Source organism: Arachis hypogaea, chromosome 13 (genome assembly GCF_003086295.3).
Source record: "Arachis hypogaea cultivar Tifrunner chromosome 13, arahy.Tifrunner.gnm2.J5K5, whole genome shotgun sequence".
Lineage (NCBI taxonomy): Eukaryota > Viridiplantae > Streptophyta > Magnoliopsida > Fabales > Fabaceae > Arachis > Arachis hypogaea.
In genome coordinates this window covers 6,063,117-6,088,116 of record NC_092048.1, presented here as the reverse complement: position 1 = coordinate 6,088,116, position 25,000 = coordinate 6,063,117, and the positions used below count along the sequence as shown (strand labels likewise).

At 29.7% G+C, this 25,000-nt stretch overlaps 2 protein-coding genes across 2 annotated transcripts; both read right to left on the bottom strand.

Annotated features, from left to right (window-relative positions):
• Positions 1-3,409: 3,409 nt before the first annotated feature.
• On the bottom strand, positions 3,410-13,519 carry LOC112736764 (linoleate 13S-lipoxygenase 2-1, chloroplastic). The gene is made up of 9 exons (XM_025786351.3): positions 12,693-13,519; positions 8,582-8,850; positions 8,128-8,365; positions 7,716-8,057; positions 7,534-7,619; positions 7,093-7,203; positions 6,661-6,962; positions 5,130-5,396; positions 3,410-4,341 (listed from the first exon to the last, which is right to left on the bottom strand). The coding sequence occupies exons 1-9, from the start codon at positions 13,138-13,140 to the stop codon at positions 3,582-3,584; spliced, it is 2,823 nt and encodes a 940-aa protein (XP_025642136.1). The 5' UTR covers positions 13,141-13,519; the 3' UTR covers positions 3,410-3,581.
• A 1,219-nt stretch (positions 13,520-14,738) lies between these two features.
• On the bottom strand, positions 14,739-23,952 carry LOC112736765 (linoleate 13S-lipoxygenase 2-1, chloroplastic). Its single transcript, XM_025786353.2, has 8 exons — positions 23,366-23,952; positions 21,309-21,577; positions 20,994-21,231; positions 19,584-19,907; positions 18,239-18,324; positions 17,752-18,164; positions 15,828-16,435; positions 14,739-15,291 (listed from the first exon to the last, which is right to left on the bottom strand). Exons 1-8 carry the CDS (start codon positions 23,763-23,765, stop codon positions 14,873-14,875), a joined length of 2,757 nt encoding a protein of 918 aa, XP_025642138.1. The 5' UTR covers positions 23,766-23,952; the 3' UTR covers positions 14,739-14,872.
• Between the last annotated feature and the right edge of the window lie 1,048 nt (positions 23,953-25,000).

Here is a 25,000-nt window from a genome sequence, read left to right as displayed (position 1 = left end):
CGTCGTCGTCCCTCACCTGGCTTCACCGCGCCGCACCGTGCCGAGCCTTGTAGCACTTGGCCTCCCGTCTCCGCATTGTGCCTCTACTCCTTCTCCCTGCACTCGAACGGTCTGCAAACAGGTAACAAAAAAAAGTCTCTTTTTTTCAGTTTTAAAATTTGATATTTATGCTATTTTTATTTCTTTAAAATTATGGCATTGGTTAATTATGTATTTGTTGAATTAATTTCTGGATTATTTTGATTTAATGGTTTATTTAGGGTTTAGGGTATCAATATTTATGTATAGGGATTGTTTTGATTTAATGGTTTGTAATAGTTTAATTTTGTTTCTCTTAACAGCATTAATTGATTTGGAGCGTTACTCTCAAGTTTACAAATTGCTCTGAAAGATGCATAATTCGACGGTTCTTTTTTGAACATATAAACATTACCGGTTTGACCATATATATCATGCTCTCCAAAGTCATGATCATTCATAGATGAATATAGCTGATGATCATGATGAAGTATTGAATTTGAAGTGAAGTGTGTGTGCCCGCGCGCATTAAGTGAATTGTGTGTTCATATTATTGTTTGGTCAAAGTGAATTATGTGCTCATGTTAAGTCAATTGAAAATATTGATCACATTGGTCTGGTCTTTGAAAACCCCACTCCCGCTCATTAAAAGTAATGCTAATATGCTGCCTAAGCTCTAATTTGGGAGTATTGGTATCTAATATCTATATTTCTTTTCTTTGGAGTTTTATTTCTTGTTTGTTTTCTTTTCATTGGATGATTCATCTTGTATCATTGCTTTTAAATTGATTGGTGCTAATAACAAACTTTTTGGACTTATTTTTTGTTTACTTTTTTTTTTTCTGTTCTTTTCTTTAACCAAGATAGAAAAAGCAATTATAGTCATAATAAAAGACATTGTCTCAATTCAATTGTGTCAGATATTTTATAAATTTGAATATACAAACGGTTGTTTTACTGTTTTCTAATCAAAATTATAGGATGTTTGATGTGTTTAGTGGATTAGATTGTCATAGTATAACATATGGTGTGTGAAAATAGATTATAAATTATGCTATGTTATAAATTGTTGTTTTATCAATGTGGATTGCAAACAGATTATACTACCTTATAAATAGATTATAACAGGATTATAAATTGATTATGCTGTGTTATACATAAATTCTCAGGCTCCAACCACAGCCACCTCACAACAAGCCTTACCTCTTGAAGGGCCAGCCTCCCCTAGTTGTGGCAAGTGCAAATTTTCAGCAACCACCTAAAGCATCTTCTCAACCTTTATTCAAGACAAAAGTGTTTGATGTGAGAAGAAATGGGCGGCTAAAGTTAGGAGTGAGGAAGAAAAAGGGGCACCTACTCTATATATAGACCTAAGTGATGATTGAAGTATGATTAAATTTATAGTTAGGGTTGTTGGGGTTGCTATTATATAGTATATTTTGTTTTCAATTGTCTCTGTGGCCACTGTTTATTATGTGGAGAGGACCACTATTTTGATATTTTGGAATTAGGTTGGACCACTTTTAATTGTTGCACTTCTTGGACCTTTATTTTAGATTAGGTATGTGGCATATATGACCACTTATGCTGTGATATTTTGTATAAGTAAGGGGTACAGGAACACTTATTTAATGAAAATATATGTAACATATTATCTGGCCACTTTTTTCTGTAAGTTGTTGTCAATTGTAAAACTTTAAATATTCACATTGATAAAGTTTCTTCCCAACTATCATTTTATTGTTATACACACACAAAATACATTAAAATGTAAAATTTATTCAAACTAAATATAATTAGCTTTAATTGGATTGAAGCCATAGAACCTCTTACATAGAATTTCATAGCACAGATAACTCTAAAATCTTGCAAACCACATTCCAATTATTAAGACTAGCAAAAACATAAATAGCATATATTGCATTTTACATTGAATTTTCATATTGTTATCCAATCTCCCAACTTGTTCTTGGAGAATATTGAACTCATCACATAATCTACTCACACAAGCATCTATTTCTCTGGCTTCAACAATTAATCTCTCAATCTCCACGTTTAGTCTCTCTATCTTTCTTTCTTTCTTGTGCATCCAATTTCCACATTTCACCCTCCAACTTAGCAAAATTTTGTGTTCCAACAACTCCAACAGCAGCAGCAGACACGTTACTTCTTGCACCAACTTCATCAACCCACTCAAAAAATTTGCATCTTCTGTTAGGGCAAGAAATAAATCTTCTATTAGGATTTTTTGTTGTTCCTGAAATTTGAAGACTCAGAGTGTCACCACAAAAACAGTGAACCCGCCTTTTCTTTTCCTTTGGCTACCCATTCTTTGCACCTTCATTAACCTCAATCCACTCAAAATCATCAATCCACTCAAAAAAGTTACATTTTGGTATCTTTCCACAAGTAACATATCTCCTATCATGGTCAGAAATGACTGAGGAATGATGGATTGTTACTGCCTCTCCACAGAAACACAGGTGTCTTCTTTCCTTTGGGTTGGAGCTCCTGGAAACACAGCTTTCCGAAGAGAAAATAAATGAGGTTCCTTGACTTTGAGCCATAAATTTAGGAAAAATGAAAATTGAAAATGAAAAACGGAGAAGAAGAGAAACCTCAAATAACTCAGACACAAATCTGTTTATAGGGAGAAGAAAGGGGGTAAATAAGTCATTTCACAACTCACTAACATTTTTTTAACGTTAAACGTTAACAGGGACTTAATTGAAAAAAAATTCACGTATAGGGACCCAATTGAAAAGAAAAAAAAGTATAGGGACCTAATTGAAAATTCGGTGAAACTATAGGACCTGCAAAGTAATTAAACCTAAATAAAACAAACACATAACGTACATAAAAACATATATTTTATGTATAAGATTAAGATTGCTACATATTTAAGTATTTTTTTATCTAAGTTTATCCAAGTAGATTTAATCTCAACAAAACCAACATTTCGCTAATATCTTTATTGGTTTTGATTTTCTCTGGTGCCATCATTAAATAATTTCAGTTCATTTTTTAGTTTATTATTTGTGAATTAATTTTGGTTCATTTGTGTGTTAATTTTGATTCACTTGTGAATAAAAAATTTGGTCATTACTTATTAGCAGTATAAAATGAACTGGAATTAACGCACAAATGAACCGACAATCAACACACAAAGAACTGAAATAAATTAAGAAATGAACCAAAATTATTTAATGATGACAGTAGAGAAAATCAGAACTAATAAAGACATTTGCAAAATATTAGTATTATTGGTGATGACGATAAAGAAGAAGAAGAAAGAGGAGGAGGAGAAGAAGAAGGAAAGAAGAAAAATCTGTGTGTGCAAATTTGGAGAAAAAGAAAAAAAAGAAATACGAAGAAGAGGAGAAGGAGAAGAAGCACCTAAATTAAAAAGTTATTATAACAACTTGGATAAGTATTTTGTTTAGACGTAGAGTTTTATTCTTTTACATATTCAATCTCAAACACACTAATAACATTATAAGAATCTAGTTATTACTAATTAATTAAGAGTATTTTAGATGGTATAATTAACAAAATTAGAAAATTCAAATGGAAATGCTGCAAGGAACCCCCTTTCCAGTGACTCCTGGCTTTGAAAAAGGCTTCAAAAGTTCATAAGGAACAATACCAGCACCATTTCTGTTCTTCAACTTTGTATTCTCATTCCTCTCATCAATGAGTACTTCAAGTTTCTTCAATCTGGCTTTAAACCTTTCAAATGCATCTCTTATAACAGGGTCTTCACCCCAAGAAGGTTCCATCTTCTCGCCGATGTACTCCTCGTCCGGCGAATGAGTGGAGAGAATATCCAAGACGGCCATGACTCTTGTTGCTTGAAGCTGAGAAGGAAAACACTTAAGAAGTGCTCTTTCAGGCTTCTTAAGGAACTCCTTCCACTCTTCTTCTGAAGGGTCTTCCGAGGGCATTTTGGTCCTTGCAATTGTTGGCCTATTTGGGAAGTAACCACCATATGTGTATTGACCAAAGTTTACAGCTGCATGGTGACCAGAAGTTACCCAAATTATTGTGCTTAGAATTCCAATTAAGTCCTTTGGAGTCTTGAGAATTGGCCACCATGGTTCATCCTTTTTGTCACCATGTCCAACTGTTCTTATCTCTTTCCACCATGCTTGAAGCTCCTCATCATGCTCCACAACACTTGAATTGGGGTAATAATGGTTCACATAATCCGTCACCCATAGCTTGATAATGTCCCATAAAAGGAGTCCATCATTGGCAAAAGGGTAATCTTTGATTGTTAGTCTTAGCCCATGTGGTTCAAATGGATCTTTTATGGCGATTCCCCTGTCATGATCCATAGCAAAAATATATTAGCTTTTATTTTTTTTATAATAAATATTTTCTTTTATATATAAAGATGAAATTAGTTTTTATTTGATGCGTTGTGTAAAGAGTTTTATCTATATTGTTATTTAATCATATGATGATACTATTTATTAAGTTTAATTTTGATAAAATGGTGATAGTATCAAGAGTTTTATATTTTTAATCAATCATTTCCTTTCTTTAAATGATTATTCAAATAATAAATATACAAATAATTATTTCGGCAATGTTTTCATATATATTATATGGTGTCTCTTTGTAAAATTTCTTATATATAAGAGAATTTTGATAAAAAGAGAAACTCTCGCAAATTTTTTATAATACTGCTGCAATTATTTGGTATGAAATATTTTTAGGTAGATTAAGAAACATTTTATAATTATTTTATATAAAGATATTTTTTTATCATTAGATGAATGATAGGATTTAATTTTGATATGTTATAAAAGTATTATTTTTATTTAAAGTATAACTAAATAAATAAATCACATTTTTAACACAAATATTTTTATAAAAATATATTTTTAACATTTGTATATGAGTAGATATCATATTTTTATACAAACATGATGATATCAAGATTAAATTCTTTTTCTAGTTACTATTTTGGTTTTTTTGCTCTGTCAAATTCACATGAAATATGGAAACAAACAGGTATTCTTTATTTTTCATTATATATATATAATTTATTAAGTTAAAAGGTTGATTATTATTATTATTATTATTATTATTATTATTATTATTACCTTCTGATTAGGTCTGCAGGTAGAGATTCCATGTCAAATCGCCAATGATGATGATAGACAGCAGAGCTAATCTCCATGGCATACTTTCCCGGTGCGAATGAGCTCTCAATTGTGCCATCAGCATTAATAAGTGCTTCTCGTGCCAATGCATTAATCTCTAATGTGTAACGAAAATGAGGGTGTAGCAATTTATATATAGGATGCATTATACTAAGTTGTCTATTTGTTGCAATAACATACGGCTCTGTCACACAGTGAGTTCTTAACCTACAAAAGAAAAAGATGTTTCATCATCTAATTTAGATTAATTTGAAAATTTGAATTACTAGCTAGTAACGTCAACTTAACTACATTAAATATAATACGCTATATTAAAATTAACTATTAAAATCAGTTATTATAAGAGAAATAAAATATAGATTAAAAAATTATATATTAAAAATAAATTAAATTACATATATATTTATATATAAATATATAACAACTGATTTTAGTATGAAAATAATAGTTTTTAATATCTTAACGTATGTTTGAATCCAAATAATTTAATTCAATTATTTAGATGAATTATCTTGTACATACCAAATTCCTTAAAATTTGATGCAATAATTAACATCCTAATTATTTCTAACTAATAATAGCACTCTATCATAATAAGTTCATTATCCCGTTTTACTAAATCTCGTTTTTTTTTTGGGAAAAAAGTCTAGGGCCAGCAATTTTGTTAAATTCTGGCCAGCATGTAACTAGTAAAGAAAAGTGAGTCATTAGATGAAATCTCACACCAATCTCACACCATTAAAACCATCATTGATGGCTATTTAATGGCTACAAATCACAAAAATTGCTGACCCCTAAACCCCCTAACATTTCTCTTTGTTGGATACATACAATGTTGTTATTCTAACAAATAGTAAGGAAATTAAATAAGTAAAATATTTAATAAGACTGAATTATTTGTGGTGGATTATATATTATTGTGAGTTTAATTTTAGAATGAAAAAGTCTAAGAACTAACTATAATATAAGCTAATTAAGCTATTTTTTATTTTAAAATTTAAAAAATTAGGATAGTGAAAAGTTCTTTTTTTTTTTTTGTAACAGACCTGTTTTTTAATTAATTGGTTAGAGTTAGTTTTACCTTAGTTGGTTTTATTCTAGTTGGTTCTCTAGCGGAACCGTTTTAGATTTTAATTTTGATGCACTGTTAGTATAAAGTAATTTTACACGTACATTCAATTACGTAATACCACATCAGTAAAAATAAATATCTTTTACATTGATCGCATAAATGATCATCCAAAAGAACGAATGTAATTGTTTACACTGTCAGCACATCAAATTAAATTTTTAATTTTAAAATGTTTTATCTCGTCATCTAATCACATTCGTTTTGTATGACTATTTACTTTATTAACATAAAAAATAATTATTTCTTGTGACTTGATGTTATTTGATTAGATTTACATATTACACGGATTGTATATCAAAATTTAATTCATATCATTAATTAATAATAACTGGTACGTACCAATGATTAATAAGTTGGTGATAGCCAGAGTCATGTGCAAGAACATGGGCCTTAGCAATCCTCCATAGCCAAACACTTGTTGAGTGCCAAGAAGGAGTGAAGACTTGCTTCCATTGCTTTTTTCCATCCATAGGAGGTCTTGTAAGTTCAATGGCAAGAGGTCTCAGTGTCCCTTCTGGAGTTAGAAAGAACAAAGTTCTTGACCCATACAGTGTTTTCCCCTTCAGTTTCCTTACTTTGCTAACATATGGTAATAGTATATCATGGTAGTCCAAAATGAACAACTTCTTTTCTTCAATAGCCTGCCAAATTTTACTTAAATTAAAGCTTCATATCTATCACATATAAACCACTTTATATAATTCAATTTCTCCTTTAATTTCTCTCTATATATATATATATATATTGTTTTAAAATAATAATTAAACAAACCTTTTCTACGGTAATTATTCCTCCTATCTCTTTATTGATAATTTCAGAAGTAATTGCTGATTCTTGTGGACCGTATTTACCTGGGTCAAGGTTGCTCCTCAAAGGCCATTCCTGATGATCAAGAAAGTAAATTCTCTCAATTATATTACTCCACAATAGTTAGTTAATATAATGTGATTCCTAAAATGCACTGATAATGATGTATATATATATATGGTTCAAAAGAAAATCCTACAAAGTTACTGGTGTTTTAGGAGAAGGTGAAATCTTAGTTTAGGAAAAAGAATAGTAAAAACGAATCAATAATTAATCAAAGATAAATTACAAAATAATTAATCAAGATTTATCATCACAATCTGTGTGGTGCACAACCACGCTTGTTAAAAAATGAATCCAACCAATGAGTCTAAAATAAATTAAAATAATGGTGAAAGCATATACCTTGACCAAACTTATGCTAAGTGGGTTGAGGCCAGCAACAGTCTGTCTAGCGAATTCCTCATCCCTAAACCAGAAAAATCTATCCCCTGCAAAATAAATATTAATTAAACACATTGAATAAACTTTTGTTAAATCCAAAGGAAACCTAAATAAGTGAATCAGGCATTCCAAATTACACTCACTGTTCATTGTCTCAGGGGTCTCGAAGCGAAGAACATTTTGGCGATCACCACCGGAAATGTATTTGACAAGCCTAGGCATCATGGCTCCAAGAAATCCTTCCTCAGTTGCATCATCAGCTTCAGAAGGCAAATCAAGTCCGACGCTGAAGAGTGAATCAATCTCATGGAAGAACGGGAACTCAAGATCCTTGTCTTTGATGATTTTCCCCAGCGACGGAACCAGTATCAGAAGCACCGCGTGCAGTGCCTTTGTTGAGAACGTTAGCTCCTTCACCTCCGAGAAGCACTCATCCCTTGGAACGTAGAATTTTTTTCCATTATTCCTATTCTCTGACCAACGATCTGTCACATCACAAGTTAGTTAACTAATTTCAGAATTTAGGATTTAGGGTTTAGGTTCTACCCTACCTACCTGCTTGGGAGTGTGGACGGCCGGTTCGGCAACGGCGGGGATAAGGTCGTTCTTTGCCGCCTAACGGAGGCCTCTGAAGATCAAGGCTTCTGTCTGGATCACCAATGTCATTGTAAATGTCGTAATCGTAAATTCTTTCAAAGCTTTTTCGTGTTCCTTCTCCATTCCCTCTCAGGTTACTCAATTCTTCTGCTCTTAATCTTCTTAAACCACTCGGGGTTTCCGATGGTAAGTAACACTACAACAATAATTAACCAACATTATATTTCTTTTAGTATCTATTATTTATTTGCCTCCATGAAAAATTAGCAACAAATCTTAAACAAAAATATTCTGTGAATACAAAAATATTTATATATTTAAATATATATTATATAAGTAATTGATTTTTATTCTATATTATACAAAAATCGAGAATTTTATTAGCATTACACAAATAAATGTAGAAAGGTACCTTATTGGTGAAGAATATTCTTTTGGTGGGATTATCGAACTTAGAATGAACCCATGAAGCACAATCAAAATGAACAGGACCCTCCGGGAGGCCATGGAGGGTAATGGTTTCAAGGAACATCTCAGTGTGATGCTCATTCTCAACAAGAACTGCACCAATCTCTCCAAAATCATTTGCTACTTCAAAATCGCTTTCATACTTAACCGACTTCTCATCTCCCCCTGCTTTGTGTGCGTATGCTTTAATTGTCTCCTTCTCCTTTCCACCCTCTAAATCCACAATATATGTAACTAATTAATAAGTCAATCAATATTATATTTAACACAAAATAATAATCCTATTTTTAAAATTTATTGTTAGAATTTATATTTTAAATAAAATTTAAAATTTAAGTTTTAAAATTCACTGATATTATTAATTAAAAAAATTTTGACATTGTAATAAACTCTTTTGTTAATAATGTGAAACTCTGACAATATATGGTTCTCCGTTAAAAAAAAATTATACTAATTAAAAATGCACTAAAGTAGCTAGATAGATTTCATTTGAAAACAGGAGTAGTGTGCAACTGTGCACTCATCACAGTAGTTAGTTTGTGAATTATTTACTCTAAGCTTTCAACTAAAAAATTTAGTCTGGTACGTGTATATAATACTACAACAATATAGATTATTTTTTACAGTTATATGTGTAAAAAAAGAATTAAAATTTGTCAAAAAAATAAATTTTGACACTATTTTAACTATAAAAATATGTTAATAAAAATTTTGTCAAAAATAATATTTTTAACATATAAGTAATTGTGAAAGAAGTTTAAATCTTATTTTGATAAATATTAGCTGTCAAAAATAATTTGTTAAAAAAATTTGAGAATATATTTTCTGTGATACTTATTAACCGTAAAAAATATTATTTATTTTGACATTTATTGACCATAAAATATTCTCAACAAAATTTTTTAACAAAGAATGAGATGAGATCTTGAAACTGAATAATAAATTAATATTTTGGAAGATAAAGAATGAGTAGTATGATTCTAAACTGAGAGTAGTATGATGCCAAAATTGACAGAGCCCATAGAAGAAGAGAAATAGTGGAGTAAATTAAAAACAAATGAGTGTCAAAATTGAAGAGTAATTTTCTACTGTTAAATTATTCATCAAGAAAACATAAAAAATTTGACATTTGTGATATTGTCAAAAATATATATTAATTTTGACATTTAATTATGGTGTTAAAAAATAAAGTGTTAAAATAGCTCTTTTTTCTTGTAGTATAAAAAATTAATTATTAATAAATTATTATGTACAGAAATATATATTTAATATTTTATAAAAAATATTTATTATATTGTTATAAATAAATTTAATTATTTATTTATTGTAAATTTTATTATTTTATTATGATAAAATTAATTAATTTATAATTATTTATTTATTTAAAAAAAAGATAAATTAATATATATAAACATATAAATATATAATAATTAATTTAATAGATAACTTTGAATACAAAATAATTTTAAAAATCTAATAATATGTATCAAAATTAATTTTCTTTGTTATATACATTTTCAAGTCTCATCTGTTTAGTTACGTCAATCACCATAACTGGGAATCACAATCATCAAGTGGTCCCTAACTAAACAGTGGGCATAACAAATTAAGTTCTTGTTGGATTTTTAGATTATCCCAGGCTTAATATAGATTGTCCTTTTCAATCAATTTGTGCTTTGTGGTATAGACAAAATATCTTCTTTAATTATTGCAACTTTTCACATGTCATTTTTTATTTTCTACTAGGGCCATGCATTGAACGGTAATCATATGCATGCCATTTTTTTCCATTTTCAATTAAAATGCTTTGACACGTTATTAGGGTGGTCCATGATATATATACATCCGTCTCTGCACATGCATAATTGAGAGAAAAATTAAATCGTATGCCTAGTTACCTAGATAAGGACAAATATAGGATAGTGAAATTACAAGAATTTATTTGTTCAAAAACTCTTCGTTCTCTGTTGCTGTGCATATAAGACAATTATTTAATTAATCGTACAAATTGATTTTTTTTTTTTGCAATGGAAATTATTTGTGGTCTTCAACAGTAAGGGGCTGCTCAAAATTGACCAGTGATAATTTATCTGGCTAAATATTGATTATTAATATTGGGTTTTGTTGATTGCCATGTATCGTTAGAAGTATATGGTTATTAAAGAATGAGAAAACAAAAGAAAACAAAAAAAATTCCTATTATATTAGACTTAAAAATTAATAATTTTTTTTAATATGAGATTTTTGTTTGATAAAACCTGGCTACTTTATAAGGAAGAAGTTGAATTCACTCTAACTAATTAGTGTGTGTTTAGATTGTAATTTGTTAAATTAGAGTTTGAATAAAAGTAATTTTATAGAATTAATTTTAAATAAAAATAAGTTTATATTAATATTATTTATGTTTGACAACTTTATACTGAAATTAATTATAATATGTTTAATTTTTTTTATATTTTTTTATATATTTTTATATAATATATTTTAAGCACTTTTAGTATTAAAATACGCTATAATTTTTTAGTATATTGTGGGAGTCACATTTTGAAAATTGTACATCGAAAGAAGAAACAGATTAAAAATGAGGACATACAGGAGACTTATTACAATGTGCAGAGAAAAATGTAAATACATAGTTGTTGGTTAATTAAGTTAATTTATTAATATATTTGCCTTTCATAATAGTTTTCTTTTTCATAATCATTTTTTTCAAAAAGAACATGTATACAGGATATGGCCTTAATGTACCCTTTACATGTACATGTTCTATACATTTATGTTGTCACATATAAACAAATAAGCACTCACGTTCTTCTTTCTAAAAAACATATACCTAAAATTTTTTACAGCAATACTACATAATTAATAAATATTATCATTTTAAATTAATATTTTATTAATAATAATTTATATTTATTAAAATTTATATAGACCTAAGTATATTTATATTTATTAAAATTTATATATATAAATTAATAATATTTATTTATTAAAAATAATTTAATATTTATACAGACTAAAATTATTAAAAATTAGTGACTTTTAAAAATTTTTCAATTTTTTGTATGGGTTATTTTAAGTAATTAGAACTCATGTTGGTGAAATAAACGAATAAATTTTAATGCAAAACAGAAAATTTAACTCAACAAATATGGAATATGAAGTATTTTAAAAATTTTAAAAATTTTCTATAATTAAAATGAGGATTGAAGTTTTGGTCACCATTCATATAAACTTATTTTTATGTGAAAATGATAAATTAAAATTATTAAATAGTTTGATATATTTAATTAAATTATTATTTAATAACTTTTATTTATTATCTTCGTAAAGACAACTTATGTGGATAGTTAGTTAGTTACATCAAATTTTGGTATTTAGTTAATACTTTTTATTTAACCACATATTCTTTTAGAGTAATAATGCTAAGAAGACAATAATATAAAATTATTATATTTAATTTTATCTCTACAATTTTATATATGAAATATCCATAAGTAAATATTTATTACATCTAATATTATGCATTTACTTCGACAATAATTGATAAATGTGAACCAAAAAAAGTTATAATTGCCTATAACTCCCAAACTTTGACCCCAAAATATTTTTCTTCTCTTATTTATCCAACGAGCTTTAATTACTAAATAATACGCACATACATTAAGTGCATGTCTAGTAACTGATTAGGTAAATATTTTGGGAACATTTGATTATTTGTTATTTTAATTTGAACTCAATATAACCCAACCCTACGAAACCCTAAACAATAGAACACACAAAATTACAACAAACAACTAAATCGAGATAATATTCAATTTAGTTTCTAAAGTTACACTCGAGCCTTAATTTAGTCTCTAAACTTTTTAATTTACTCTGTGACAGAAATTACTGTAGGGACTAACGTGATTAAAATTTGAAAAGTTCAAGAACTAAATTGAAGCAATTGAAACTTCAATGACTAAATTGAAGCTCGAGCGTAACTTCAGGGACCCTGAGTATTTTTTCAACTAAATCAATAATCAACAATAAAAACTATAAATATATCCTCTTACCAGAATCGTGAAGGTGGGAGCTAACAAGTTCCAACAAGACAGATTTACCAAGCAAATCAGTTAAATCATCAATTCCACGGTCCAAACTAAGACTTGAAAAAAATCCAGCCTTTGTTAACTTCACCTTAACCACCGCTTTAACATTCACAACACCAATGTCCTTATTCTCATTGGTGTCATCAATAACATGATGATGATCATCATCTATGTCTTTTGTGGTAGCTGAAGAACTAGGGCTAGCTTGCGCGCGAGGAGGGGGAAGGACAAGGCGCTTAAGTCTTTCCCTCTTCTTCGCATGAGCCGGCCATAGTAGTGGAAGAGTTGATAAAGTTCTAATTTTGTTGGCGCCAATGTCGCCGCGGCCGCCATGGAAGTATGGCCTATGAAGAGAGAAGAAGGTATGGTTGGTTTTTTGGTATGATTGATGCAAAAGATGAGGCTTTATCATCTTTCTCCGTTCAGTTTTTATGTTCTATGGCCCAAAATATTTATTGCAATATCCTCTTATATTTGCAATAACGTTGAAGAATTGAAGGTTGGGAACTCTTCTTTATCATTTTATCTTTTTTCGTCCTTTTCAGCTGATAACTCAAAGGAACAACTTTATATAACATGTTTTTGAATTGTGTCCACATAACTATAGTTCTGGCTGTGAATTGATGAGTATATTTTTCTGCAATTTTTAGCTTAAAATATAATATTTTTAATTATATTAAGACAAAAATTGATTTTCATAGAGAAATTAAAAATAAATATGCTTTTATACATACACTGATGTAGAATACATAAATTTCATAAAACAGAATAAACAAAACTAAAACTAGACCAATAATCTCCTTAAAAAATTCTAAAAAATATGGCATGCATAATTAGACAAATTTCACCTCTCTTTTCTCCTTTGCAACTAAATATTATTTAATCTAGCTCATTCTCTAAATTGTGAATTATACCAATGATAATCATAATGATTCAGAGTGTTTGAAATTTTTTCAAATATTAATAGCTTTATGCTATATATATATATATATATATATATATATATATATATATATATATATATATTCCATTTATGTTCTTTAAATTTTTTCAATTATATTCCAAAAATGTCTTTTTAAATTGACTTGATGAGCTATTGCTGCTTTTTTTTTTTCTGAACAAGGGATTTTAACTTTAAAAATGACATATATTTTAAATATATATTTTTTTAAATAGCAAATCTGGTATGTATTATAACTTTGATAAATATATATTGTCAAAGAGTCATTTCTCTTAAAAATTTAAAATATATATATAAATGGATATATTTCTCCAATACATTCTCTTAAATAAAAATTTCTTTGGATTTGTGTGAATTTTTGCACAATTTTTTTTTATTTTATGATAAATTTTTTTTTTTGAGTCAATAAGTTAAGAATCGAATTTTGAGTCATAGAAATTATAATATCATATTATATAAAATTACTTTTCTAAACACTTTAATAAATAGAAAAAATTATATAAATTGTTATATCTCTAATATTTATTTATATTAAAAAACAAGATCACATTGGTTTTGAAGTTTAATGTTACACATACAACTGCTAGATGGTGATACCATATGCATTGTAGAAGAGTGGTTCCGTATATATGGCGCCGCAAATTAAATATTTAACAATAATGCTAGAGAACTAAGATTGTTCAAATGTCTCTGTATGAATTCAAAATTTCTATGTGGATAGTATTTATGTTAGGCATTAGGATATTTTTTTCTTTGTAAATTGGATGGTTTTGAATCTGTTTTCTAATTTATCATATTTTAGGTATTTAGAGGGGAAAGGAGGGTGAAGAGACGGAAGCTAATTGAATCAGTTTCCATGATTCACATTGTAATGATACTAAACGTATCTCCTCATAATTTGAACGTGGTGAAACATTTAATAATCAATATTTTAAATCATAAATAAATAAAATTAATTACTATATTTATAATTAATTAAGTTATTGAAATTAGTTCCATATACTTTTCTAATATTTAAATGCCCATAGTCGAACAAACTATAGCTAGTATACACAAAGATGTTACTTGCATTACTGTTAACAAAAAGATACATAGTTGAACTAACTAGCTACTGCAGAAACATGTTATTACTAACTCATCATATTGTTGCATTATTGTTAGCAAAACATTTTTTGATCTCTCTTCAAATAGAGATACTGTATGGAACTCCTTTACCAGTAACACCAGGCTCCGAAACTGGTTTGAGAAGCTGATACGGCAACATTCCAGCACCATTTCTGTTCTTTTTCTGTCTATCGGCATTCCTCTTATCAATCTCTCCTTCAAGTTCCAACAACTTCCCTTTGAACTTCTCAAACGCTCCTTTTACAATTGGGTCTTCTTCCCATGACGGCTCTATGGTTTCACCCAAATACTCTTCCTCTGGCGAGTGGCTTGACAATATGTCTAACACTGCCATCACTGTTGTCGCTTGGATCTGTGATGGGAAGCACTTTAACAATTCCATCTCTGGCTTCTCCATGAATTCTTCCCATTCCTTTTCTGTTGGTTCCTCTGTTGGCATCTTCTTCCTTGCAATTGTGGGTCTGTTTGGGAAATACCCTGTTCTCATCACATAATACAGAATGTTAGGATCGGATACATTTGCTACTGTTTGAACATAATCATTTATTTCTCTCTTCTTATCATCTTAAGATTTTAACAGAAATGATTTTATGATATAATATGAGAATTTTAGCATGATGCAAATGAAAAGAAAAATAAAACATATGCAAATTTTACACAAACTCAAAAAAAGCTCTGATATGAGAGACATGTTGAAGATAATTTTGTCAGTTTAAATTAAAAAAAAAAAGTAGTTTGATAACAATTTTCATATCGATTTTGGTATGTAACCAAAGTTCTTCTGTGAGGAGTGCTAAGAGACCAGCACTTTTGTTAAATTTTGGCCAACACTTAACCATCAAAAGAAAATTGAATGATTCTACATCATTAGATGTAATCTAACACCATTAAAAACATCATTGATGGCTAAAAACCACAAAATCTGCTGACTCGGATACTTTCTCTTCTTCTGTAACCAACAATCTATCAACAATAACCGTTTTAGAATTATTTGTGATAAATTATATACTGACCCGCATAATCATATTGGCCAAAGTTGACGGCAGCGTGGTGGCCAGAAGCTATCCAAACAATGGTGGTGAGAATCTGAACAAGATCCTCTTTGGTGTTCAAAAGCGGCCACCATGGCTCGTCTTTCTTGTCGCCATGTCCAACATTCTTGATCTCATGCCACCATGCCTGGAGTTCCTCATCGGAGCGGACAAGATCGGAATCGGAGTAATAGCGGTCAACATAATCAGTGATCCATCCGTTGAGAGCATCCCAAAGGATGAGTCCATCATTGGCATAAGGGTAGTCGTCTATGGTGAGCCTCAAACCATGAGGGGCATTATCGTCTTTAACCGCCATCCCCCTGTGGATGAGGTCATTGGGGAGGGATTGCAAGTCGAATCGCCAGTGTTTGTCGTAAGCAATGGAACTTAGGAGGATAGAGTATTTCTTGGGAGTGAAGCTTGTTTCTATGATCCCATCTGCATTGATTAGGGCTTCACGTGCAAGTGCATTGATCTCCATTGTGTATCTGAAGTGTGGATTTAAAAGCCTATAGATTGGGTGCATTGCACTTAATTGCCTGTTCGTTGCTATTATGTAAGGTTCTGTGCAACAATGAGTTCGCAACCTGAACATCATTATATACAACAATGTAAGCATGTGATTCATAAATCAATCAAATAAGATACACGTGTGCAGTTGTCTTTATATGAAGTTAATATTTGAGAACTATTAGATGATAATTTAATCAACTTTATATGAAGATTACTGCATGTGAATTTTTACCATCAAATAAATGTCACATGTATATGAATAATAATTAAGTAAAGTTGAACTATTAGTTCGAAAAACTATTTAACCTAATCTTATCAAACTAACACAATCTTTAATTAACGAATGTCAACTTAGTTTATATTTCTTTACAGGATTAATAGGCAAAATGGTTGGTTCTGAAAGATGCAATAATAGTTGAATAAACTATCATTTTAAACAAATTTTATCATACTAATCCAACTTTTCATGAGTGTTAATTTATATTTTGTATTGTTAAAATGGTTTGTGCTCATATATTTCATAGTTAAAAATATAAGTTCATTCGTAATAATTAAGTAAATAATCGCTAATTAAATGATGTGTGATAAAATAATTATATCATGTGTTATTATCTAACTAATGAAAGAATCAATCTAGCTAATTCAGAAAATCAATTGAAAGCGTTTAATTTTAAGAGTTAAATTGAAGTAAATTTGATTTTTTAAGATTATTTTTCTTTGGTTACCAAATATTTCTGTGTTAAGGAGATAAAAAAACAGCAAAAAAAATTTGTTTTATTTAGTCTTCATTAATTGTCGCAACAATTAATAAATACTATATAAAACAAGTTATGGCTGTTTTTGGCTGATTTTCTTTAATTACCAAACATTTCTGTTTTACTCTTAAGCTAATTTTGACTGGTAAAATTTCTGGAGACTAAATGTTTCATGTCAAAAAAGGCAATTTATTGAACTAAAGTAGCGTTTGTTTTGAGGTACTGAGACAGAGACGGAGAGACTGAGACTCAGTATTATGTTTGTTGGCTCAGAGACTGGTACTAAAATTTCTGTCTCTGTCCCAAAAATTTCAGTATTTCAATACCTCCAAAAAGTGAGGACACAGGGGACTGAAATTTTTAGAAATAGAGACTGAAACTTTAATAACATTTTATACTTAAAATACGCTCATTTCAATTAATTAATTCCAATTTTACCTTTTGTACAAATTAAATTAGAGTTTCATTCTTGTTTTAGTTTCTATCTCCCACTTTGCACCAAACAGAATACTGAGATTTATTTCCGTCTCTGTCTCTTAGTCTCGTCTTTCAGTCTCAGTCTTTTAGTCTCTCTCTCCACCAAACGCTACCTTAAGTGTTGGATTAATTTGTTGTGTGGATGAATGGATACGAACCAGTGACTAACAAGTTGGTGGTAACCAGAGTCATGAGCAAGAAGATGAGCCTTGGCAAGCCTCCAAAGCCAATCACCGGTAGAGTGCCACGTGGGGGTATAGACTTGCTTCCACTGAGGGTTTCCATTGATGGGAGGGCGAACAAGCTCGATAGCGAGTGGGCGGAGTGTGGATTCGGGTGTAAGGAAGAAGAGTGCCCTAGATCCATATAGTGTTGTCCCTTGAAGCTCCCTTACTTGCTCTACCACTGGCAATAGTAAATCGTGGTAGTCCAATACGAACAATTTCTTGGCTTCTATAGCCTCTTCCACCGTACAGAATCCTCTGATTTCCTTTTCAACTAGTTCTTTCGTAATTGCTGATTCCGCAGGCCCATAAACATTTGGGTCCAGTTTGCTCTTCAATGGCCATTCCTATATATATATATGCATACCAATTAATTCATTGCAAAGAGGAATAATAATGATGGTGAAGGTAGATAGCTTACCGTCACCAGTTGTATACAACATGGGTTGAGACCCGCAAGAGTTTGTCTTCCAAATTCTTCGTCCCTAAACCAAAAGAACCTGTCCCCTGCGTGTCACGTACATATATATACATATTGTTCAAAGTATATTTGGGCTAACTTTAAGTTGATTTATTAATTCCAGGAAAAGTATAGGGTACCAACATATTATCTGCCAACTTCTGCCAACTCTTATTTATAATTGTGTTTCATGGAAGTGTGTTCGTGGATGTGTCTAATAATTAATATACTTTAAATACATATATAAAGAGACACATCCAGAAAATATATTTATAAAGACACTTCTATTAAACACAGTTATAAAAAAGACATTTTTATTAGACACATCCACAAACACACTTCCATAAAACACAATTATAAATAAGAGTTGGCAGAAGTTGGCAGATATGCTGTTGGTAACGTAGCGGAACCATTAATTCCATGTTAATCAATTAAGTTGATCGCGTTATTATTATGATTATTATTATATTGTCTTTTTATTCTATAAATAGATTCGTCTGAGTATATTATAATACATTTCAACATATAGTTTGAGGAATGCTAGGAGTCAGCAATTTTTGTGATTTGTAACCATCAAATAGCTATCAAAATGGTTTTAATGGTGTGAGATTGGTGTAGTCAATTTATTCGTCTATTAAAATAAGTATTGAGAGTTTAAATCTCATCATCAATCAATTGATGAGCCCCTTAATGAATAAAAGAACTTAGATATTTTGTATTTTAAAAGATGAGACATTTTTTATATTTTTAATTAATAAAAATTTATTTATCTTTGACTTAACAAGTGGTGGGGAGTCTATTTGTTTTTTTTTTCTAAAATAAAATTTAATTAAAAGCAAAAGAATGACCAATATGTAAGAGCAATTTTCTAAGATTTAAAAAAAATGTTTATTAAAAATCAAAATATTAAATTTAAAATTTTTCAAAGAGTAATTTAAATATTTCGTCTATAGTTTATTATGAATTCTAACACTTATATTTTAACGTGATGAGTTGATTATTGAAAATAATAATAAATATATATAGTTAAATGCTACTATGACTATCATTACTAAATTATTATTATGAAATTTGGTAACGCTTATAAAATGCAGCTCAAATTTAGGTCATATTTTTTTATTATTTAATAATTGTAATTTTAAAATAAAAAGGTAACAAGTAAAAGGTGGAATTCACATGAACTTGATATCTGAAAGTTATTAGATGAAAATTTAGTCAAATCAGTCAAATCATCTAACGGCTCTCAGATATCAACTTTACACGAAATCGACTTCACCTAAGTTTTTACCGTAATATATATACTCACTGTCCATGGGTGCGGGAGGCTCAAAACGGAGAAGGTCGTCTTGGGTTTCGTTGATGAACTTGATAAGCCTGGGTAACATGTTACTCAGAACCCCTTTGTTCTTTGAAGAAGGAGGCAAGCCAATCCCTTGATGGAAAAGATCATCTATGTGTGAGAACAATTCAAACCCTAGATCCCTGTCAACTATCGCCGTCTGTACCGCCGGCACCACCGCGTGCAGCACCGAGTACACCGTCTTCGCCGAGAACGTTAACTGCTTCACTTCTGAGAAGCTTTCGTCCCTTGGCACATAGATGCTGCTACTCCTTTCCTCCGATAACGGGTCTGATGCAAATACACATGCATACGTCATCATCACAAATGTACACACATTATCATGTATGCACTGCTTCTATATATTCACCATATATTGTTTAATCATATCATCCATGATTTTCACAATTTTCATTTTATATTGACGATTTAATTAAATAATTTAATATATTTAACTAAACTATTATCTAACTATTGGTAAACTTCACCTAAAAATAAGGGTAATGCTAGGTAAACAAAAAAAATAATCAGAACTTGCCTTGTTTAACATTAATTAATTATCACAACAATTAATGAATGCTAAATAAGACAAGTTATTGCTATTTTTGGGTGATTTTCTTTGGTTACCAAATATTTCCGAAAAATAATTGTAGGTATACATGAGTATTAACCAATTCAAAAATGTTTGATAGCCAAAGAAAATCAGCCAAAAACAGTCATAACTTACCTTATTTAGCATTCATTAATTGTTGCAACAATTAATAAATAATAAATAAAGCAAGTTCTGGCTATTTTTTTTGTCTCCCTAACATTACCCTAACCAGTTATTATATTAGTTTGAAATGTTTGTTGAGTCTAGCTATCTCATAAGAACTTTTGTTGTATTTGCTATTTCTATGATTATATCCATCCATGCATGTGTCCATAACTATGTTTTCAAGTAAAGAATGATAGTTAAAACTTAAAACTTGATAAATAATTTAATATATTTAACTAAATTATTTCTGCACTTAAATAGTCATGATTGAAGTTTGGTGGCATATGAAATAAAGAAAGCAGAAAGGCACGCTTGATTGTAAGAAGGATAAGGTTAGTTAGGACCAGGGTAGTGTTATTTGTCCATCTAGCTATATTTGTCTTTACAAGTGAAGATGATGGACCACTTACACAAGGCAAAAAGCTTAAATAATAAAAGATAACAGTAATGATTATATCTCTAATACTGAATCGGACACCCTAAACTTCTAGTATACACATTGTACAAATATTCCATTAACTCTCCATACTTTTTCATTAGTTAAACATATCAAATCATTGAACGAATATTTGCTATTAGCTTCATAAAATTAACTGCACCTGAATTTCAACCTATATTACCTGCTTTGGAGCGAGGTCTTCCAGTTCTGCAACGACGTGGATATGGATTGTGTTTGCCACCAAGAACAGGTCTCTTGAGTTCGATATCGTTGTCTGGATCTCCAAGGTCGTTGTAGACATCGTAATCGTATATGCGGTCGAAGCTCTTGCGTTCGCCATGCCCATTCCCTCTGAGAAGCTCTAGCTCCTCTCCCCTTAGCCTCTTCAATCCTTCTGGTGTCTCTGATGGCAAATATGACTGTGTAGTAGGTATAATGAGTAAGAAACAAGTATGGAATAACAACTTGTAAAAGTAAGGTAAAAATAAGAAGGTACCTTGTTGGTGAAAAAGAGCCTCTTAACGGGGTTGTCAAACTTGGAATGAACCCAAGAGTCGCAAGAGAAGCGAAGGGGACCAGTTTCAAAGCCATCAAGGACAATATCCTTAATGAACATCTCTCTACGGTGCTCATTCTCCACGAAAATGCCACCAATCTCTCCGAAACCATGTGGCACCACAATCTCAGCCTCATACTTGACCTCCTCTGCTGTTTGAACCGTCCTGTGGGCGTAACCGCTTATCGTTTCCTTCTCCAGCCCCGTCGCTATTCAGTTAACAAAACCAGTCAATTATCCGTAATGTTAGGGAATTTTTTTTTAATTTATTTTATTTAACTTTTATTAATTGTAGTAACAATTTATTATATAATAATCATTCATAAATAAGTTAAATTTAGACCATTTTAATTGATTTATTTTGTCCCTTAAATACTCCTTTTTTTATTTTAAGTGCAACATCATAATTTTGTCGTGGAATATTAATTTTGTCGTCTTTAAGGTTAAGTAAGCTTGAGCACGCATCTTTTTTCCTTCTTTTGTTTTCGCAGGAATTTTACACATTGTAGCCTTGTGCAATAAGAATTTATGCAAACATGCATAAGATATTCATTTTTAGCACTTCTTATTAGACACCATAGCAAACACCTAAAATTAAACTCTATATAAACTACTACTACTTTGTGAGAATGCAAGGTTGTAAAAAAATTAACTCTTTTTCTTACAAAATTCTCCTAAATCTAACTTGCAACGTGTTTGGTGGGATTCATGACAGTGAGATATATATATATATTGTGAGATTTGCCTGCAATGAGATTTTGGATTTGAGAGAGATTTTCAATAATAGTAATATCTTGTTGCTTGAAATTTGAATTTATTAGTGGAGTCTGTGATATGACAAAATTGTGGATGTATAGCTCTTCTTTTTCTTTTCATTTTGGTTGATTTGTTTGGAAGACTTTTCCCAAAATATTGGTGATGTTTTTAGACCAGAAAAATATATAGGACAAAAATGAATGACAATTAGTACATAAGAAAAAAATATCTATTTGAAAAAAAAAAACACACACACTCATGTTATACAGAGAGAAAATAAAAGAAAAATGTTCAATTCTACTTGATTCCACATTTAGGTTTCTCTAAGTTTAAATTGCAATGTTCTGTATGAGTATTTTCATACATATGTTTAAGGGGAAAAAAGCAAACAATATATCAATGAACCTCTAGCCTCTTAGTAATCAAGATAGAGAAATAGTCTAACGCAGCATTTATATTTGTATCGTTTATGTTTTTGTATTTAAATAAAATAGAATTTTTTTTTTTCAATCAAAAAGCAGTGGCTTTAAGTCTTTAACCTTTCAGCAAATAGTATATACATAAATGAAGGTCTAATAATTCATCACCCATGCAACTTGACTCCCATCAATAATTTCTACTTTGTTTAAATCAGATAATAATATTTAAAAAACATAAAAAAAAGCTAATTTTAGTTAATCAATATTAATTAATTTTTTAATTTTAAAAATCTCAATTTTTTAAAAGATTTAAAATTTAAAATTTAAAATTTATAATCTAAACTTTAAGATAAACAAAATAAATTTTAAAAAGGTGAAAACTCAAGTGAAGTCGATTTCACGTGAAGTTGATATTGAGAGCCGTTAGATGATTTTGACTGATTTGACTGAATTTTCATCTAACGGCTCTCAGGTATCAACTTCACGTAAAGTCGACTGCACTTGAGTTTCCACCTTTTAAAAAACTAGTTCTCTAACATTATTCAAAAATGTACCAAAAACTTTTTTTTTCATAAGTTTTTAAAAATTAAAGTAAACAAATTTAATTTTTATATATATATATATATATATATATATATATTATTTGAATCAACACACACCTTAAACTCATTTCATATAATCACACTTGAATATATAGTAGAAAAATGTACAAACAAAAAATATTAGCACAAATAGGTTTTTGTTAAGATATCCATGAGATGAAACTAAAAAGATGTTGTAAATTATATTTGGTTGAAATTGGTTTGAAGAACCATGACTTACTTTGATGAAGGGTTGAGCTAACAAGCTCCAAGAGTAATGATTTACCAAACAAATCAGTTATATCATCAAGCCCTCGTTCTATGGCCATTTCCGAAAATATCCCTCCAACGGTTGGTTGAACTCTTATGGTGGCTTTAACCTTCATTATTGATTTCTTATTCTCTTCTTCAGTCATAGCCACAGCTTTGATTGTTTTGCTACTATTACAACCACTTAAACCATACCTATTACACCTTCTACGGTTTCGGAATGATATTGGCCTACTAGTCCTAACCCTAAAAGAAGGGTAGATACTACTACTACCACCACTACCATGGAGGCTTGTTGTTGTTATTGGCTTGTTAAATATGAGATAGGTTGGGCTTGAAGAATTTGTTACTTGAATTTGTGGTGTAATCATCTTTCTATATATGAATATAATGTGTATTATGTGTGTGTATTTGTTTTCCTCTCTCTCTAATTCTCTTTATGTTTTTGGGGTTTGGATGAAGAAAATGGGTTATATATAGAGAAATATTTAGTGAGAGCGAGGGATTGATAAGATGAAGTTAGGGAAGGAAGAAGTTGTTTTTCATCATTATTTGTTTAAGGACTTCACATGAAGATGATAACTGAAAGCTGTTAGATGATTTGACTGGTTTGACTAAATTTTCATTTAACGACTCTCAACTATCAACTTCACATAAAGTCGACTGCACCTAAGTTTTCACATTTGTTTAATCGAAATATTTGATAATAAAAAAATAGGTAAAAATAATCTAAATTTGTTTTATTTAGAGAAAATGACAAATAGGTCCCTCACCTTTTGTCCCGCGGACATTTTTGTTCCTAACCATTGAAAAATACTTTTAAGTTCCTGACCTTCACAAAACTTGGACGGATCAGTCCCTGATGGAGGCATTTGGACGGAGGGACTAATCCGTCCAAATTTTATAAAGGTCAGGGACTTAAAAGTATTTTTTAGTGGTCAGAGACAAAAATATCCGTGGGACAAAACGTCAGAGACCTATTTGTCCTTTTCTCTTTTATTTAATATTTATTAATTATTATTATGAATATTAAATAAGGTAAGTTTTAGATTTTTTTCTCTAATATTATTATTATTATTTAATTTGCTCATAAAAATTAAATTATTTATGTTCATGTCTATATATATATATATATATACTAAAGAAGAAAAAAAAGTTAGAATTTGTTTTATTCAATATTCATTAATTATTGTTAAAATTAAAAAATATTAAATAAAATAAATTTTAATTGTTTTTGATTAATTTTTTATTATATTACCAAATATTTATGATAACTTTTATGATGAAAGTAAAAGAATTGTTTTTACAGTCATTTTGAAGTTATCTGTATTAAAAACTTTCTAGTATAAACAATAGGTTTAGCGAGGGTTGATGAAAACGGTATATGAAAGATTATTTATGAATTAATTTGGTTTTTAATGAGAGATTTTAATGTCTTTAAATTTGTTCATTTTGTTAACTCGCGTTATTAAAGTATTGTGTGGTACTTAATGTTGACACGTTAATAAAATGTATTAGTAGATAAAGAACTAATTTGACTCGCATAGATATCTTTTAAAAACCAAATAAATTGAAGTGTTAATTTTTTTAGGAACTAAATCAACGG